This window comes from Choristoneura fumiferana, chromosome 9 (genome assembly GCF_025370935.1).
Source record: "Choristoneura fumiferana chromosome 9, NRCan_CFum_1, whole genome shotgun sequence".
Lineage (NCBI taxonomy): Eukaryota > Metazoa > Arthropoda > Insecta > Lepidoptera > Tortricidae > Choristoneura > Choristoneura fumiferana.
In genome coordinates, this window is record NC_133480.1 from 6,004,840 (window position 1) to 6,022,849 (window position 18,010).

At 37.2% G+C, this 18,010-nt stretch overlaps 1 protein-coding gene across 1 annotated transcript; it reads right to left on the minus strand.

Moving 5' to 3' along the window:
• Positions 1-26: 26 nt before the first annotated feature.
• On the minus strand, positions 27-16,275 carry LOC141431050 (cytochrome P450 4C1-like). The gene is made up of 10 exons (XM_074092021.1): positions 16,081-16,275; positions 12,151-12,257; positions 10,313-10,400; positions 6,319-6,504; positions 5,538-5,613; positions 4,388-4,655; positions 4,215-4,283; positions 3,175-3,349; positions 1,860-2,039; positions 27-524 (listed from the first exon to the last, which is right to left on the minus strand). The coding sequence occupies exons 1-10, from the start codon at positions 16,253-16,255 to the stop codon at positions 334-336; spliced, it is 1,515 nt and encodes a 504-aa protein (XP_073948122.1). The 5' UTR covers positions 16,256-16,275; the 3' UTR covers positions 27-333.
• Positions 16,276-18,010: the final 1,735 nt, after the last annotated feature.

The window sequence follows — 18,010 nt, forward strand, 5'->3', positions numbered from 1 at the left end:
TTCACATTGTCTTTAGACAAGTGTGCGCTGAAGGTCGCGCATTCACCATCTCCTTCTGCCCTAATCTTAGGCATCGTCCTAATAGAACGCGAAAGCGCGATCATCGAGGTTCGCGCGAATTTTACTCGTACAAACGCGCGATCAAACATTGAACTCGAATTGGTGTCCTAACTGACAATCGTGCGATTGCATTCGCGTTCTATTAGGACGGTGCCCTATACCGTGTGGTAGAAAGAAGTGGTAAAAACAATTTTATTGTGATTCCAAATGTTTTAGACAACGAGGCCTCTGGGTCCTTGTCGCTGGCACTAAGTATTTACTCGTATACTTTAACTACGCTACGGTATGTGTCCTGGAGCTTTTAGATTTCCTGGGAGAAACCCTCAGGTTGTATCCAGCTGCAAACTTGACTGAAATGGCGACTTGAACTTCCAGGTCTTCCAGACGGCCGTCGGCTTCGAATCTTAGGTGCGTCAGTGCTCGTACGACAATCGTTTTAATCATTACTGTCGCGTACACGCGGCCTGTAATGCAATTATTACATTGAATTAACGGATAATATTTGCCTTTTTGTTATGAGATCAAGCTAAGTATTGTGACTTTTAATAACTATGCGAGCCGATATGGACCGACCCCGCTTGAACGTCGAGGTATTCTGTCAAATTTTAACTCACTGGGTCCAGTGGTTTAGTTAGACTGTGCGTTATCTATCTATCTATCTTCTATACATATTAATAAAGCTGAAGAGAGTCGAAAGTCTGTACATGGAAGATATTTGAAAAAAAAGTTGGCTGGGGATACTTAGAATCGATAACAGAACACGTTTTAACAGTTTTTAGATTTTTTGTCTGTTTGTCTGCTTATCTGTTTGTTGTTTCGGGATTTTGGTGCAAACTTTACTAATCTGTCGAGAAAATCCCCGGCCAAGTTATAGGCTATCAAAATTCAACCCTTAGACTATAAAAATTCAACTCTTAAAAGGGGAGGTAGCCACTACACTCGATTGAGTTTGCACCTTCAAGTTTTCAAATACGTGCTATGCTATGACTACCGAGTACCCCGTTAAACTAACAGATGGCGCTGAAATTAATAACGTTGTGACATGAGTAAGCCCAAGCCGTCTTGTTCTCAGAGGAGTTCTGAAATTATAACACTAATGTCATGTTGACATCTCATACTTTTGTCAAGGTAATCATAGTGAAATTGATTATTAAAAGGTTCCACCCAGGGTCATGCTTCAATTTGTTCGACCGTACTTCAGGATTTCCCGACCAGGAGGGCACGCTCTTCAAAGTGGGCATAGAGAGATGTTAGAGGCAGAAAATTTGGTATTTTTGGAAGCCGTTGGCTTTTCACGCACATTGTTTGAGTTTGTTACTGTCCATATCTACAATAAGTTTTTTTATAAAGTGTGGCTTTGGCTAACAAAAGGTTAGGAAACCCTGGTAAGTATAGGTACAGATAGATGATATATCGCAGGGAAATAGCCAAACGAATTTTACACGTCATTTCACTAAACCAGTTCAGAAATTTGATCAAATCACCTTGATTTGAGAGACTTAATCATATCGCTGACCGTGTCTAGTGAAATAATAAACAAGTTGAATTTGTAAGTTCGTTCCGTCCATCAAGTCACTGACTTGTTTCAGGGATTTTGCGAAGTCACTAAACAAATCTGGTGAAATGAAAAAGCGAGTTGCCCTTTTTGGCTGATTTCTTCCTTTCACTAAACAGAGGGAGTTGATCAAATGATTGATTTTTCTCAGCGCCACTGATAAAATGTTTTGGTCATATCCCTTTAATCTAATCTCTCTCTTGGCATTTCCCTGCGGCTGATTTTACCTGTGACTCTGACTCACCCAAACAATCCATGGGCCCTAAACTGAAGGGCACGAAGGCATTAGGATTCCGTTTCTTGACGTTTTCAGGAAGGAACCGCTCGGGTTTCACTTTGTTAGGTTCATCCCAGTACTTGGGATTCCGGTGGAGAATGTGTATAGGGATTGCTAGCGACGTACCAACAGGGAGAGTTATTCTACCTGAGAAAGAGGCCGATAAATGGTTTTTCATCACACTTGCTCAACAATGATGTTATTCCATGCCTGTACTGTCCAGGCCATATACTAAAGGACAATGGCCTCAATTGTTCCCACGGGAGTTATGGACTTACATATAGTTTTTCCCCCCAAGGAGTTACCTACGACTTTAGTTTAAAAATTAGTAAATACGCATCCTCAAAAGCATCTAAATAATGCTCATTTTGAAAGCAATTTCAAAGAGTCATTCGAAAATAAAAGAAAAAAAATTAGGGTATTTTGGAACTAGAGTGTTGTGAGAACTATGCATTCTGAGAATGAAGTATTACGCCATCTACAGGTGAACACAATTTGGGGTATTTTGGGAAAGGTGTATTTTGGGACTAGTTCTCAATGGTTCTCGTGTAAATCGAGAATGAGCCTTTTTGGAAATATGGTGTTGTGGGCCTAGTTTCTTATGAGAAGAGGGGCTTTCGAAATTAGGGTGTTTTGACTAATAGTGCGTTTTGGGACTAGTGCATTCGCCACCGGAAAGATCTCTGTGACAGTTCAAGATAGAGGGCTGAAAGTTGGAGTGATTACTAGTTATGAGGCGACAAACAATTGACATTCACTAATTCAACTTTTCCTCACAGGGGTCACATGACCTTCCTTAGCCTGCTAAACCCTTTCATTGAAATCGTTGAAGCAGTTCCCGAGATCCCCGAAATATGTACAAGAATTTCTCGTTTAAGAGCGTCTAAACCTGATGAGCTGGCATCGTTGCATTTATGTTAGTTTTTCTCGATTATTCCATAAAAATTGAATACAATTTAAACATGTGGTCTGTTAGAACTGTTCTTAATACATAACTTGGCGACACTGATCTTTCGTTGGAACCATTTAAATTCCAGTTTAACGCAACACCAACAATGAACTCATCAACACAGACAAGATTGACAGTTAATATTTACCTATTTGTTATTGTGAAGGCTAGACGTACAATACTTAAATACTGTGATCCAATGATGATACCTACTGATGGAATGACATCGTCAATATACATTAAACTACATGATAGGTAAATACTGCAATATGCAATAAAATATCAGTAAACGAAACGTAGGTCTAATCTTTGCCTCAAGAGCCTATTGCTTACCAGAGTCAATGGTGATTTCCTCTTCCACCGTCCTCTGTACCAAAGCCGCTATAGACAAGTATCTCAGCACCTCTTTGTACACCATATCTAGATACTGGAGCCGATTCAGCTGGTTTTCAGTCATGATTTCATCGTCTGGACTTATGAAGGCTTTTATTTCGTTGTACACTTTGTCCTGAATAGTAAAAAGGAAAGATTTGAATTGAAATCGTCACTAATACTTACCAAAAAAATCTCGTATCGCAAATCAATGCGTCAATAAGATTTACTACTCTTGAAATAATGTTTTTTTTTTATTAAATTATTGATTTTGAGGCAGGTACGATCTTTTTTAATAGTGATCAAAATCAAAATGTATATTCTGCAAGTTGGCTGCAAAGCGCTCTTTACATATAACTTTTTAAAATTATCACTTGGAAAGCCAAGAAGAATGCGCCGCAAGAAATCTGGCAGTCTTTTTTTTTCAAAACAAAAAAAAGCACAAACAAAATAAGTAAAATTAAAGAAAAAAAAATACAGGGATGACGAAATTTTTACAGCATAGACCCGCTTCAGACGCACCGTACCCCTGGGTATGGTACAGTGGGTCTTTTTAAAGTTAGTGACGTGGCGCATCTTTATTGGTGCCATCAAGAAATTTAATTTGAGATAAAATTTATTAATTATGTAAATGTTGCCCTCTCATATAAATTGCTGTGTCCAACAGAGCTCATGATGATTGCATATCTTAATATAACATTTTTGTAACATAAATACATTGTAGAAGAGCAATAAACTATTAATTGAGTATTGACCTTGAACCTACCAAGCAAACATTACAAGTAAAGAAAAACTTGTAAAAATAAGCATGATTTAGATTACTTAGGATTCCCGATTGAGTTAAAAACGATTAAATTTTAAATGAATATATTGAGGGTTTATATCATAAGATAATACTCAGCGGCACAAAATTTGGCCCACTCTACATACAAAATGACCTATTACTGGATACATTTGAGGGCCAGATTTTTTGCCGCTCAGTATAGTTAGTATTAATGTACCTGCCATTCTGGCATATGCGCCAGGAACAGAAGCACGGCAGAAGCGATTTTAGCCGAAGCTTCTTGACTCTGAAATAATAATAAAAAATATTAGTACATTTTAATATACGAACAGGCAGACCAGTAAACCGACGGGCGATTTTTTAACTCTCATTGATATAAAACAAACTTACGGTAGTAAATAGAGTGAATGTCTCCTGCCTAATTTCTAACTCAGTCAACTCGCCGCTTAAGATCAATCTGTCCACTATTCCTCGAGCGTGATCTTCCACACCTTCACCTCTTGCCAATGCTTTGCGTCTCTTCTCGAATATCTCAGCGCACAAATTGTGAACCACGTTGCTGTAATATTCTACTTTTTTCTTTTCTCCTGTTATCCAAAATATTAATGGTATTTGCAGCCACCATCTTGTCATCTTAGCGAACAACGAACTGTACAGACTGGCAACAAACGAATAAATTAAAATAGGTAAAGTACGTTTTGCATGTGGACAAAGTCATCGCTCCCAGCGCACAACATTTTTGCCCTTTTTCTCCACACTTTGTCAAAAAAATATCGTTAAATTTAAAATTTGAATATCTATTTTAAAGATCAAAGTACCTATAATTTATTTTTCATCTCATCACACTTGCTCGTAGACAGTGTTAACTAACATGCAGGCTACCTTGGTTGCAACCCCCCAAATAAAACCCTCGACCTTTTTGTTCTTGTCATGAAACCCGTGGTCGGTAAATGAGTAATTGCGCGTACTAATTTTCTTGTCATGAAGCCCAAGGTCGGTCAATGAGCCAATGCCCGAACTGATACTGCCGCGCGCACTGCTGCTGGAAGAGCTGCGCAGAGACGACAGGCACATGCTGCGGGAGGGGGAGAGCGGCGGGGAGCTGGCGTTGCCAAGAGCGCAGTCAGCGGTATCAGCAATTTTTGTAAAAATATTAGTTTTTCTTTTACAAAAATACAATTTTACTCGCAAATGTGATTCAAAACATTGTATGTCGCACGGGCGGTACTAGAATTACGAACATCAACTCATTAAAGCCCTCAGTCTTCGACTTCGGGCTTCTAATAGACTCTCGTCCGTAATTCCTTATTTACCTATTTTAAGACAAAATGTACTATTCTACTTCTATGCAACATTATGTTTAGACCTCCACAAAGTAACGCCTGAGAGCGTTTTCAAATTATCCGATTCGATATCGGGGCAAGTAAAATGTATGAAATATGTGCCTGTCTTTCAGATTATCCGATACCGAATACCGATATCGGATCGGATAATCTGAAACGCTCTGATTCAACAAAATTATTATTAGGTCTGATCTTACCTATGAGTTATCCGGACTACTTCATCCAGGTACTTCAAACTGCGTGAGTCATCTTTAGAAAGTCCCATCAGGGTTTCTAAACATAAAAAATATCAACAAGTCACTTTAATTTTCTTTAAATTTGGTTTTTAATTCGTCTAGTTTTTATTTCTTCTTAACTGGGATTGTCTAAAAAAATATAAGTACCAATGCTTTTTGTTATTGTTTTGTAAAAAAATATAATTACTTTTTTTAAAACTAATTATTGAAAGTATTTTATTGTATTGTTACTCTTTATTGTACATAAAACATATATTTTGGTTGATGACGTCATAATTCTGCCACACCAAAGCAATTTCATAAATTTGATGTGTACCCACTACTACTACTTAGGTATAATCCACGCGTACCTAAATTTTATGGTGAAGAATTCTAATCTTCACAGAACAAAGTACAACTTGGACTGTTTCTACGTCATAGTCTCATAGTTTTTAAAGTGAAATGAAGATCAATACTTATTTTTTATGTAAGTAATAAATTCATACATTATATTAAAATTAAATAACTACGGGAAACGATTTGAAAAACCTTTATCACGAAATCGTTTTCGATTAACTAGTTAAGTGTACATTGTAAAAAAATAGACGACCCCAATTGCTTAAGGTATGCCAATTTGGAGGTATGGAACTGGTTGATGCGCAAAATAACTCCTTGAGCACATAATATATTATGTTAAGAAATAGTTGTTCTTTTCCAATCCAAACAAACAAATCCATTATATAATAATCCAAAACAAACTTACGACAGACGCATTGCGTAGTACAGTTCACTATATCCCAGTAGATATCAAAAGTCTTGCTGGGATCCTTCTTGGACAGAGCCTGCACTAAGCCAGCTGATTCCATGTTGAAAACTTTAGCAAAATGCGCGACTGACTTCTTATTGTATGACGGTGTTATAATTTTCCGATGGTTGCGCCATACTTTTCCTGAAACATATCATAACCAGATCCCTTACCTAATGTCTAAAGGGCAACACACACAGAAAGCGTGCGCGGGTCGGGTCGTGTCCGCCGCGTGAGCCGCGCGGTTCGTTGTATTCACACAGAGAGCGGGTCGGACCCGCGACGGGCCCGCGGCGGCTATCAATGTTGCCAGTTTAGTGACTTAGTCCCTAGAAGTGACGACTTTTGCTTAAATCTTAGCGCCGCAAAAAAAGTTTTGACGACAGAAATGGTTTAGGTATCTGGCGACTTTTGGAGTACAAATTAAAACAGTTCTAGAACCAATAATAGATACGACATTTTTGTCAACTCGACACAGAATTATACAGTGCCGCGAGATATATGTGGAAAACGACAAACGCGCTTGCGCACCAAGGTCAAACTTTATTTACTTAATTAAATTCAATTTATGTAATGATGGGCGATGGATGAAATTTTTAAAAGTGGCTGGTTTTTTTTTATAGACAGGAATAAGCTTATACTAGTCAATGGAAAAAATAACAGATTTTCCGTAGTACCTACCAATTAATTAAAAAAATAAAATAAATAAATTTTATTCTCGCCTAAATGAACTAGCTACTGCGCATGAATACGGTTTTTAGGGTTCCGTAGCCAAAATGGCAAAAACGGAACCCTTATAGTTTCGCCATGTCTGTCTGTCAGTCTGTCTGTCCGTCCGCGGCTTTGCTCAGGGACTATCAATGCTTCAAAGCTGTAATTTTACATAGGCATACTTACTATGAAAACTATCCCAACAGAATGGTACAATGAAAAATTAAAAAAAAAATTTTTTTGGGTACCTCCCATAGAAAAAAAACCCTTACTTTAGTAAGGGTTTTTTTTGTTCTCATCCAACCCTATAGTGTAGGGTCTTTTAAATTAAAAGCATTAGGGGGTTACTAAGACGATTTTTCGATTCAGTATTTTTTTTGCGAAATATTCAAATTTAAAGTAAACATTTTAATTAAAAACGAGTTTTAGGGATTTTTAACTTAAGCTTTAGGGATAAATATTTTTGAGAGTTGGTAACACTGCGCTCGGCTCGCGCTGTTTGTGACGACGGGCGACGGGCGCGGGCCCGCGCACGACCCGCGCCCGCGCCCGCGTTCTGTGTGAAGGCGTCCATATACCGCCATGCAAATACGCCCGTCGCGGGCCCGCGCACGACCCGCGCCCGCTCTCTGTGTGTGTTGCCCTTTATTCATCGACATCGACATTTTATTAAGGTACATAGATGTCAATGATTTTATTTGATGAGTAAATAAATGTGATGCCGTCTCTGTTTGTTTTGTTTGATTCGAATAGACTTATTCGAACAAAACAAACAGCAGGGCTACTACGAAACTCGAAGTTCGTGTCGTGCGGTCCCTCTGACACTTATACTATTTAATACGAGAGCGAGAGGGACGGTACGATACGAACTTCGATTTTCGAGTTTCGTAGTCACAATCACAATCATTTTCTGCAGAACAGACGCCCATCGGCGTCAGCGGCATCCAGGGAAAGCTAAATTAGACGCTCATCGGCGTTTTCGGCACTCCAGTTGCCGATTTGTACATATGCATAAGAAACAGTGTTGGTAAACCTTTTGTTATTTTTTATTATCTTTTTTTGTACAATAATGTTTACCTATAATAAACTACTGGGAAAAAAAACGCTTGGGGAATTAAACTATTTCGCTACAAAACCTTTTCAAATTAACATCGGAGCTAACAGGTAAACGTTGTAGACAAGTCAAGATGTCATTGTAGTTTGGTAAAAATAAACTAATTATAGTTATTAATAAACTTTCTAGGTATATCGGAGTCATCGATTACGCGAATTACGAAAGGTCGTTCCTTCTCAGGTTTTAGGTCGCCAAAGAAAAAAGAAAGCATTGTTCCGACTATACTGAACTATTGACATATAAATAAGAACAATAGCGCCCTCTTGAAAATAGTCATATATTTTTGGTTTTCCTTTAGTTATCTTGATACGATGAAAAAACATTATTCACTAGATCTATAAGCAGGTAACTGACTATCCTACTAATCCTACTTATCCTACTTATTATATTCTACTTCCTACTAATATTATAAATGTGAAAGTTTGTGAGTAAGTGAGTATGTTTGTTACTTCTTCACGCTTAAACGGCTGGACGGATTTGGATGAAATTTGGCGAAAAGTTAGTCTATAACCTGGATTAAGACATAGGATACTTTTTATCCCGATATTCCCACGGAATAGGAATAAAATCATGAAATAACAACCGCTGGGATTAGAGTCATAAAATTTGGTATGTAGGTAGTTGGACGTCTGAAATAACACATAGGCGACTTTTTGACCCGATATTCTCACGAAATACCTAGGGATAAAGTCTTGAAATAACAACTGCTGGGCTTAGAGCCATGAAATTTAGTATGTAGGTAGCTGGACCCCTGGAATAACACATAGGCTACTTTTTATCCCGATTTTCCCACGGGATAGGTATAAAATCTCGAAATAATAACCGCTGGGCTTAGAATCATGAAATTTGGTATGTAGGTAGCCGGACGTCTGGAATAACACATACGCTACTTTTTATCCCGATATTCCTACGGGATAGTTTTGTAACTAAGGGACCCCATACATCCCTGTATTATTATTATTTTGTATTTTTTTTATTGTATACTGTAGTTTTTAATTATTTTATTTGTAATTATTTTATTTTGAAAAAAAAGAGACTTTCTGACAAGTTTCTTGCGGCGCATTCTTCTTGGCTATGATGGTATTTCCGAAAGCGCTGTTAGTTTAAAAAAATACGTGTAAAAGTGCCCATTGCGGCCTATTTACTGAATTTGAATTTGAATTTGGATAGGGAAAAATTTTAAATTTCAGCACTGGGTTTAGAGTCTTGAACTTCGTACAGTTATTCACGACACAACCTCAATGCAGACCACGATATAAATTTTGGAAATTTCCAGGGGAATTTCGTAAAATCCCGAAAATTTCAATTCAAACTCACAAACTCAAACTCAAACTCACAACATTTATTGACAAGAAAAACACACTACATCACAACAAAAACACAGTAAAAACATAAATAGGAAAAGAGAAGAAAATAAGAGATATTGCATCAATCAATTGCATCTACCAGACCGAATAGTTTACGCGTGCGAAGCCGCGGGTAAAAGCCAGTTATAAATGCGAAAGTTTATGTGTGTGTGTGTGTGTGTGTGTGTGTGTGTGTGTGGATGTTTGTTACTCCTTCACGCTAAAATGGCTGGACGGATTTAGATGAAATTTGGAACGTAGATAGCTGGACATCTGGAATAATACATAGGCTACTTTTATCCCGATATTCCCACGGGATAGGGATAAAATCTAAGAAATAATAACCGGTGGGCATAGAGTCTTGAAATTTGGTATGTAGATAATCAGCTGGATGTCTGAAATAACACGTAGGCATACTTTTATTCCAATATTCCCACGGGATAGTTGCTTCTTAACACAACACCTTAATGAAGATTACGATATAAATTTTGGGATTTCCCACAGGAATTTTGTAAAATCCCGGAATTTCAATTGTACCTAATGATTCTTTCAAACTGATCTGATGCTGAAGCCGGAAGGTAGGCAACGGAACTTTATCATAAAACAACGTAACTAAGCCGTGTAGTAAGAAGTGTTCTATCAGACAACATTATTAACTTTCATTCAATTTTTATGGAATAATCGAGAAAAACTAACAAAAATGCAACGTTGCCAGCTCAGCAGGCATAAACGCTCTTAAACCATTTGAAAAATTTAAACAAAAAGCCTAAAAGTTAATTACCTCCAGTTAGAATCCCTGAGCCAATCACCGATTTCAAGTGCTCGTAAACGGGCCCTTTTTGGTTTACTTTGTTACTGGACAGCAATAACTGAAAAAAAAAAACAGTTATGTACCAGATCTCGAAACGTAATTGTACAGTCAACGTTGTTCATGTTTGAAAAGCCGTAAGTACGAAATTGTGTAGGTACCGACTGAAAGCGACAAGGTACAAAAGTGATCACTTATTTATGACATTGACTGTACCTATTCGCTAGAGTAGGACCAGAGAAACTTGGCAGTATGAAATGGCGTCAAATCAAAAAAAAACAGATGTAAAAATATCGGTCACAAAACGTAGCACACGCCAACATTCTTACATCGTAGGTACAAAATGAAATGAAAATGAATGAAAAGAGACAGCATGAATTTTATGTCTACCCCATTCACACACACTGTCCCAAAGCACATTCTACGTTTAAATGGACGAAAATAAAAGCACAGTACAAAATAGGAGCAGCATACCGTCTCGGCAGCGTCCTTGATATATACCTACTCTCGCTCGGTACACAAACGCGCGATAGGGCTGCCTACTCTACTAACTGTCACTCTTCAGTTATGTATTTGATTCAGTAATGTAACATGAAATTTAAAGTAGGGAAAGGATTAGGAGAGATTTAAAGATGGACTAAGTATTGTTTAACAAAAATGCATTTTACGTTATTTTAATATCTAAACCACAAACGTATTATGTTTCAAACGGTTTTATTTGGCTTCATTCTACGTATATTTCTTACCTACAAATTAGCTAAGGAGAAGTATTAGCGCCTCTTCTGGGATGTGCGAAAAGCTTTATTGTTGAATTTAAGAGTATTAAAAATTCGCATTGTGATAAGTAAATAACTTCAACAGATACCTTTTTATTATATTACATTATTAGATGAATTTAGACATCCGTACACTGAACAATACTGTTTATATCGTTGTGACATATTAAGGTACTCTCGACTAATGGTTGCCGAGGTATGCTGAGAATTCGTGGCGCTTAGGTAAAGGTTGAACACGCCAAAACTTGGGCATACAAAAATGACTATTTTTATGCAAAAAATGGAGATATACAAATTTTGTAAACTATTTTTTATTCACAAAAAACTAGTCTATAATATCCTCCTCCTCCTCCTCCCAGCCTATATACGTCCCACTGCTGGGCACAGGCCTCCTCTCAGAACAAGAGGGCTTGGGCCATAGTTCACGCGGGCCCAGTGCGGATTGGAACTTCGCACGCACCATTGAATCGCTTCGCAGGTTTGTTCAGGTTTCCTCACGATGTTTTCCTTCACCGCAAAGCTCGTGGTAAATTTCAAATGTGATTCCGCACATGAATTTCGAAAAACTCAGAGGTGCGTGCCGGGGTTCGAACCCACGACTCTCTGCTTGAGAGGTGATAGGTCGAACCACTAGGCCACCACGGTCTATAATATAACGATAGTTTTTTCTTCTTTTATTTTTTCGTTGCCAAAATGTCGAGCAAACAACATCAACAGCTTCACTGAGCTCCAAAAAATATGGACCTGGGCGACGAAAAGGTATCCTAATGAGAGCGTGCAGTCTTTGTGCCGCGTGCGTAGGAAAGTTCAATACCTACCTACATGGCTTACTGTTCAGACAGTAACTAATATACGAAATGTTATTTTAAAGCTTATTAAATTTGACATTAATGGAGAGCATAATGTTATATTATTTATGGATTTTTGTCTGCCCAAGTTTTGACGTGTTCAACCTAAACTTGCGTTCCGGCCGTTTGCATGAAAACGATGTACTGCTCATTTTTTGTACTGTGATAAAAGTGTTAGTGCATATACCTTGATATCTTCCGGATTCTCGACGCCTATATTCAGGTCTGGCCCCAACCAGAACCTGACGTACTCGCCATAGTCTTTCATCAGTTCACCTATCAATTTCAACTGCTCTGCAACCAATTCAATGTTATAAATATAGTTTAATTGAGCATCCCAAGGTAATGGGCACGTAATGGGACTTATACAATAGTAGATTGTTCAACAAGGGAGGAAAAGAACCAATATCACACGAGATAACTGCCAATATTTCGAGTGTGTTATTGGTGTTTTTCCCGAGTTAAGTAAGCACTCTGCTTTTCATTTTGACTACAAGGAAAGTAAAAAAATATGCACATGTAAGTATGTATATGAGAACAAAAGGTATCGAATAAAAAAACTAAAACGAATAGAAAAAAAATGTACAATTCATAAAAGACAACGGCACTTTTAAGCATAGGTCGAAGGTCAATGTGATCATTTAAAAAAAAATCAATTGACTTTATTGTTAAGCAATAAATTATTTAACAAAACTTGAAATGCTCAAAATAATGATTAGAGACAAACAGTAGGTAGATACTCGTAAAATAGTAACAATCAATTTTAGTCAATTTATTTCTAAAATTAGTAAGTCATCATTATCAAATTGAACCAAGGAGTTAAGCTGTACAGAGATAGGCTGTGTGGACATATACTATTGTAATTTACCTACCGATTTTTTTTTCCTTAACAATTTTTTTACTTTTTTGTTTATTTGTCTGCTTATATGAAACTAATGAAAATGATTTAATAATATTTGACTTGCATTAAAAAAATTGTAATATGACTAATTAAGAAAAAAACTCAATAGGCATAGGCTGAATACGTATGTGCTGCATTGACATGCAATAATGGTGTATTTACGGCGAGGGTAGTACATTGAATCCAGAATGCAGCGAAGGATTCTACAATAGAATCCTGAGCGTAATGAGGGATTCAAGTCTTAACGCCCAAGATGAAAATAATTTTGCTCCCAAGTGGCTCAAAAAACTTTTCACACCGAGCATCAAGAAACTTGAAAAAAAAACAATTCTAAATATAATTAAAGATAAACCAGGATAAGAAATGGCGTGGTTTTACAATTATCAACTTCAAAAAATTGTATTTGCAATAAAAGCCTTGAACAGAAAATTTGCACTTTGCTCCCTCTCGTCAGGGAGGAAAAGTTACTTTTCTGAACGAGAGGTGTGAAAAAAAAAATGTACAACCTCCTCTTTCTATTAGTTTTTTTCGGTTAAAAATGTTACAAAAATAAATTGTTAAATCAAGAACACGGCGTTATTTTAGGTAATTCCTCTAGGAATTTTGAAAATCCCAGAATTTCAATTCAACTAGTTATTTTTAGATTTAACTAGTTAGATTTAATATTATAGGTACGAGAGTGAAGCCACAGGTTAAGGCTAGGTCAGTAGTAGGTATAAGTGGGAAAACAGACTATTACAACCAAGGCTCTCCAATTTAAATTGTTTACGTGAGATGTATTATATCTGTAAAGGACATCGGTTACACGGTAACAATGGCGTAGCCCATAATACCCACTGGTAAGAATGACGACAAAATTATCGTGTCTTCACGGACTAAATCCGTTGTGAATGAAAACCAGAATGATCGACTAAACTAACGCCTGAATGAGCTATAATATGTGCCCTGCTCGGCCACTAAGAAGTCAATCCTGACACATTGCACAACTACTTGTGAAGTTCCTGATCATTGTTAATGTCAACCATTGAAAAACCGGCCAAGAGCGTGTCGGACACGCCCAAGATAGGGTTCCGTAGCCATTACGAAAAAATCAAATACAAAAAATATTATGTGCTTGTATTTTTTTTAACTTAACCTTTAAAACTTGATGTAATTTTACATGACTATAAAAGAGACGAAATAAATAACGCCGCGTAGCAGTAAGTAAGTGTTGTTGTCACCTAATACGAGGTTGCATTTAACAAGTTTTGCCGAAATGTAATAATGTGAACATACGCATTCTTAGCACGTTTCTGTACATTTCGTGTTTAAATTTATTGTTAACGGAATAGGACAAATTTAAATTTATTATCATCACGTGTGGTATACTTATGTACACTTGTTTTACGAAACACCGTCCGTGTTAACATTTAGGTTTGTTATACTTAGACGTATTTTTACCTGACAATAAAAAAGCCAAAAGGAAGAGTAATGGTTTTAATAGTGTACTGCACATGTACACATTATTACCACCTAATCTCATATAACGATGCATCTTATTGTAACAAAGTGAGATTAAAATAAACGAACGATTGGATTTTAAAACATTAAAACATCCTTGTTTGCCACATGAAAAATCTCTCTCGAGATGTTATTTGTTTTTGTTTAACTGACTTATTAGCTAGGTTACCTACTTATGTCATAATCAGAAACGGGAAATAATAAGTGCAGCGACTAAAGATTTATTCAGCATCCGCAACGGAACGTCTTTTTTAGGGTTCCGGAGCCAAAATGGCAAAAACAGAACCCTTATAGTTTCACCATGTCTGTCTGTCTGTCTGTCTGTTGGTCCGTCCGTCCGCGGCTTTGCTCGGGGACTATCAATGCTAGAAAGCTGAAATTTTGCACCGATATATAAGTAAACTATGCCAACAAAATGGTACAATCAAAAAATTTAATTTAATTTTTTAGGATACCACCCATAGATGTAAAGTGGGGGTGAATTTTTTTTCTCATCCAACCCTATAGTGTGGGGTATCGTTAGATATGTCTTTTAAAACTATTAGGGGTTTGCTTTTTTCGATTCATTGATATTTTTGCGAAATATTCAACTTTAAAGTGCAAATTTTCATTAAAATCGAGCGTCCATCTAAAATCTAAACTGTTGGGTAGACAAATTTGAAAAAATACAAGGATAACTATAACGGGTAATATTGCTTGAGAATTATTAGTAGTTTAAGAGTTTAACCCACTTGCTCGTTTGCCATCCAGTCGAATGAAAAAAAAAAAAAAAAAAAAAAAAAAATAGCAGCCTAAGATTTAAAATATACCTACCTTATCTTGGAAGATTCCGTATAAAATACTTAATTTTTTCGTAATGGCTACGGAACCCTATTTTGGGCGTGTCCGACACGCTCTTGGCCGGTTTTCTTCTATGATTTTTTATGCATTGAACGTTTGTCATGAACCAATAGAAACGCTTCATTCAGCTGCGTTTCCACCAATAATCTTTTTTTTTTATTTCTCTAGACATTTCTATGTAAAAATGGCCGAATATTCTGATACAGCTTTTTAGTTATCTGGTAGAAATACAGAAACTCTAACGTCTCTAAAAAAATAATTGAAAACAACACAAAATCTACAAACAATTCGTTAAAAAAAATGATGCGGTTGAAACGCTCGAGTAATCGCCCAGAAACGCTTCATTTACACATCCTCGCACAGCACATCTCTGGTGGAAACAGCTGAGCGGAGCGAGGCGATGTAACTGAAGCTTTTTTTTGAACGAGCACGTGGGTCTCCTGATAGTAAGAGAGCACCACCGCCCATAAACATCTGCAACACCAGGGGTATTGAAGATGCGTTGCCAACCTAGAGGCCTAAGATGGGATACCTCAAGTACCAGTAGTTTCACCGGGTGTCTTGCTCTCCACGCCGAAACACAACAGAGCAAGCACTGCTGCTTCACGGCAGGATTAGCGAGCAAGATGGTGATAGCAATCCGGGCGGACCTTGCACAAAAGGAGTCAAATATTCCTCGCAATACATCCTCGCACATCTCTGGTGGAAATGCTGCTTTTACGTATCCTCGCTCCACCGAGGTGTTTCCACTAGAGATTCGTGCTGAGTGAGAATAGGTAGGTAAATTAAGCGCTTCTATTGGTCTTGGTTCATGACAAGTACATTCCTTGCACGTCTCCAGAGGAAACGCAGCTGTGGTGTGTTCAAATATCTTACCATTCGGACTGGCCATGAAGAGCAGAGCATTGCCCAGCACTGGCAGCGCTGGAGGGCCAGGGACGCTGGCTGCCAGCTCCAGCAGCCGACGGTTCCGCCATCGCCAGTGGAGCCAGAACACCAGCGGCAGCGTTGTGACGATTGCCACCAGCATTAGTAACAGGTGCCATGACATCGTGGACCTAAATATGAAAGTACATACTACATAAGTTCATTTGTCGTCTGAGTTCGGATGGGAAAAGGGACTATGAGGCAGGTAGGGTTGATTACACCACCAATCAACTGTCGTCACGTAGCAGTATCGGGATAAAAGTATCCTATGTGTATAAGTATACACACCAAATTGTATCCAAATTCATTCTAGTTAAGACTGTTCTTTTTTAATTTCTGTAATTTTGATTGTGTGTGTTTGCAAGGTTTGCAGTAACATATAACGTTCTATCTATATATCTAGAAGTTATAGTCAATGCTAGTACTATTATATTTTAGCCGGGGTTCTATCTGGTTGTTCCACCAGTCTATAGATGACGAATAAAGGGTATTTATTTACAACGTACCTATAAGATTGTTTTTTTGGAATCTTTTTGTATTTTCCAAATTTTTTGTTACTTTTACGATCATCCCTTAAAACCCATATCGAAAAAACAAACTGTAATATAGAAAATAAAAATGCATAGAAAAATCAGAAAAATAAGACCAGCGCTGGGAATCGAACCCAGGTCCTCGGCATTCCGTGCCACGTGCTATACGACTACACCACCACTGGAAAGTGATACAGACACGAATTTCTCCTATGCACCACATATCTCAGCTTGTTTGTAAACAACCTGACTTTCTGTTGCCTAATAATAGAAAATAATTTACTTGCCAATGTTACGGTACAACAACGTTACGTAAGTATTTACATAATCTATCCATCTAAGAAATTTGATTTCGATGAAATTTGGTATGTAGGGGTTTTCGGGGATGAAAAATCGATCTAGCTTGGTCTTATCCACTGTGAAAACGCTTGGTACCGAGTTTCGGTCCGAGTAAAGCTCGGTCGCCCAGGTACTATCATGTTTAACAGGGGATTAATCAAGATGACGTAAAGTTTTTCATTGAAATTACTTACTGTTAAATCCAATTTAATTTTGTTAATTGTTGTAAAATAAATTTGAATAGGTACCTACTGGCTAATAACATCTACTTATTCATTCATATCATATCATATGATTAGGAGTTTATAAACTGAAATAAGCCATCTTGTATAAAAAAAATATGCTAGCTTTCAAGCTTTTTTTGGTTGTAATAATTCGACTAATAATGCCCTGACAACAAGTTTCATTATGGAAAGGTCAGTCTCCTAATAATAAGTCCAGTAGAAAAAATTTTTTTCACTTCTCGTGCTCTAAAAGTAAGTCAATATAACTTTACGAGGCGGGAGTAAAGTGAGTACTTTAGTCCCTAGGGAGTAAAAGTATTTTTTTTTTTTTAATTTACTTTGAGTGACTTAGATAAACTCAAACAGCCAGTACTTGCAAAAAATAAGTTTGTGTGTGGACCTATTTCAAGACGAAAATGTTACGTTCTTAGTCTACGTGGTCTTAGTTCTATGTTTCTTCCGCATAGAAGGTGGCGCCATTCTATTTTTTCCAGTTTGTGAATGGAGCATTTCGGCGATGCGATTTTGTTATATCTGTGTCTGGTTGGAAAAAACTACTTAATTACCAGTGTAATTACCGCAAAAAAAATTGAAATTATTGTAGAGCATAAATCGTAAGCGATTAAAATAAATTGATTATTCTCACAATGTCATCAAGCTATAGGAAAATTATGATGTCGAGCAAAGAGCAAAAGTCTTAATTGATAATCTTTTGCCGCCGAAATCTAGAATGATTTATTTATATTTTTGTACTTACTAAAATTACTATTTTTTCTCGCAATCGAA